This window comes from Patiria miniata, unplaced genomic scaffold (assembly GCF_015706575.1).
Source record: "Patiria miniata isolate m_02_andy unplaced genomic scaffold, ASM1570657v1 HiC_scaffold_1, whole genome shotgun sequence".
Taxonomy (NCBI): Eukaryota; Metazoa; Echinodermata; class Asteroidea; order Valvatida; family Asterinidae; genus Patiria; species Patiria miniata.
In genome coordinates, this window is record NW_024037047.1 from 16,064,813 (window position 1) to 16,066,568 (window position 1,756).

Sequence of the window (1,756 nt, forward strand, 5' to 3'; positions counted from 1 at the left end):
TCATTAGGGAGACATTTTCGTGTCTCCCTAATGTCACAGCCCCCTTAAAAAGGCAAAATTTTAATGTCACAATTAGATTATATTTGTCGCTCGTGGTCTACTTAGTAAACATACCGAAATTCGTGGGAAAAAGGACAAGGGAATATTGGATTAGGCCACATTTAAGTTTGAAAAGTTTCGTGCAGAAGTCTATGGGGATATCTCCCAAAATGTCCAATCCAGGGACGGAGTCACAACCGGGTTATAATTGTTGTTATAATTGTTATTATGCGTTGTTATTTAGGTACTTGCATGTCAGAAGTACAGAAAATAGACTTCTGAAACTAAATTACTCGGGCGGAATTCGAACCCACGATCTCCTGTAAATTATAGTCTGCTGAGAAGTTCTTGCTGTTTTTTTTTTTTTGTATTTCCTGTCTATTTTAGATTTGTGAGTGACTTTCATCTGTGCTGTTACTTTAAACAAGATCTACAAAAAAAGTGCATAGAGGGGTTTCAGATTCCCGAACTCTTTGTCTGTCAGCTGGTACCATACAATGTCTTGAAGGTCTTCATGTGGATCTTGGGCATCAGCGCAGTCGTTGGTAATCTCTTTGTCATGGTTTGGAGGTGCCGGGAGAAGACGGGGAACCGTGCCAGTGGGATGATTAATTCGTTTTTGGTGTTCAATCTCGCTGCAGCTGATGCTCTGATGGGCTTGTACATGTTGATCATAGCGGGGGCTGATATGCACTTCGGGGCCCGTTATTTCGAGAAGTCTGACAAGTGGCGAACCAGCCCCGCGTGTAAAGCAGCAGGGTTCATCTCCATCATGGCCAACGAAGCGTCTGTGTTTCTCTTAGTTCTCATCAGCGTCGCGAGATTCATGTTTATTGTCTTCCCGTTTTTCACCAATCGTTGTCTGACTTTCAAGGTGGCTAAGATTTTTGTGGGCTTCGTTTGGCTCCTGACGGTCATTCTTGCCGTGGTCTCCACAGTTCTGGCTTCGGATGAGGCGTCTGACGCTTACGGTCTCTCAGATGTTTGCATTGGTCTGCCGCTGACGACCAACATTACAGAATATAAAATAGAGCCAATCGTCGGACCTGTTGAAAGATTCGGTAACGTGACCCTCGCCAGACCTGTACCGACCAGCCAGTCCGCTACCTGGGTCTTTTCTATCGTTATTTTCCTGGGTGTCAATCTGTTCTGTTTCTGCCTCATTCTGGCCTGCTACGTCGCCATCTTTGTCAAAGTCAAAGTGACAGCCAGACGAGTGCGCAGCTGCAGCACGAGAGATGAAAGCGAGGTTCGGATGGCCGTCAAGATGGCGGCCATTGTCTTGACAGATTTCCTGTGTTGGATCCCCGTCATTATCATGGGAATTCTCTTCCAGGCTGGTGTGGTCGAGAACAATCCTGAGGTCTTCGTCTGGAGCGTTGTCTTCATCCTTCCCATCAACTCCTCCATCAATCCTTATCTCTACACATTCCTGGATGTTTGCCTCAAGAAACAAAACAAGAAACCACCGCAAAAGAAGGAAGAAATCCCAGTTGAGGCCACGGCTTCATCGAAACAAACGACCTCTACGATCGATGAATGAATACTAAATGTTTGAAAATATTCGTCTCTGAGGGCTCTCATTTATACAGTTTTGGTTTCGTCACTAAAACGTTAACTAGCACAATAAATATAGAATATTGAATACATGTACTTGAACTTGAGGCCATGCCCGCAGCACAAAACTAAACGACGACTGATGGATGAGTAAATCTTT

The 1,756-nt window shown here is 44.6% G+C and overlaps 1 protein-coding gene across 1 annotated transcript; it reads left to right on the plus strand.

Moving 5' to 3' along the window:
• Positions 1 to 209: 209 nt before the first annotated feature.
• On the plus strand, positions 210 to 1,582 carry LOC119730842 (G-protein coupled receptor GRL101-like). Its single transcript, XM_038203895.1, has 2 exons — positions 210 to 229; positions 427 to 1,582. The coding sequence occupies exons 1-2, from the start codon at positions 210 to 212 to the stop codon at positions 1,580 to 1,582; spliced, it is 1,176 nt and encodes a 391-aa protein (XP_038059823.1).
• The last annotated feature ends 174 nt before the right edge of the window (positions 1,583 to 1,756 follow it).

What these genes read in the sequence shown, in the direction of transcription:
- LOC119730842 (XM_038203895.1), top strand. Translation starts at nt 210, where the DNA reads ATGTCCAATCCAGGGACGGA. An exon ending in ATGTCCAATCCAGGGACGGA is followed by an intron (nt 230 to 426) that starts GTCACAACCGGG and finishes TGTCTATTTTAG; the next exon opens with ATTTGTGAGTGACTTTCATC.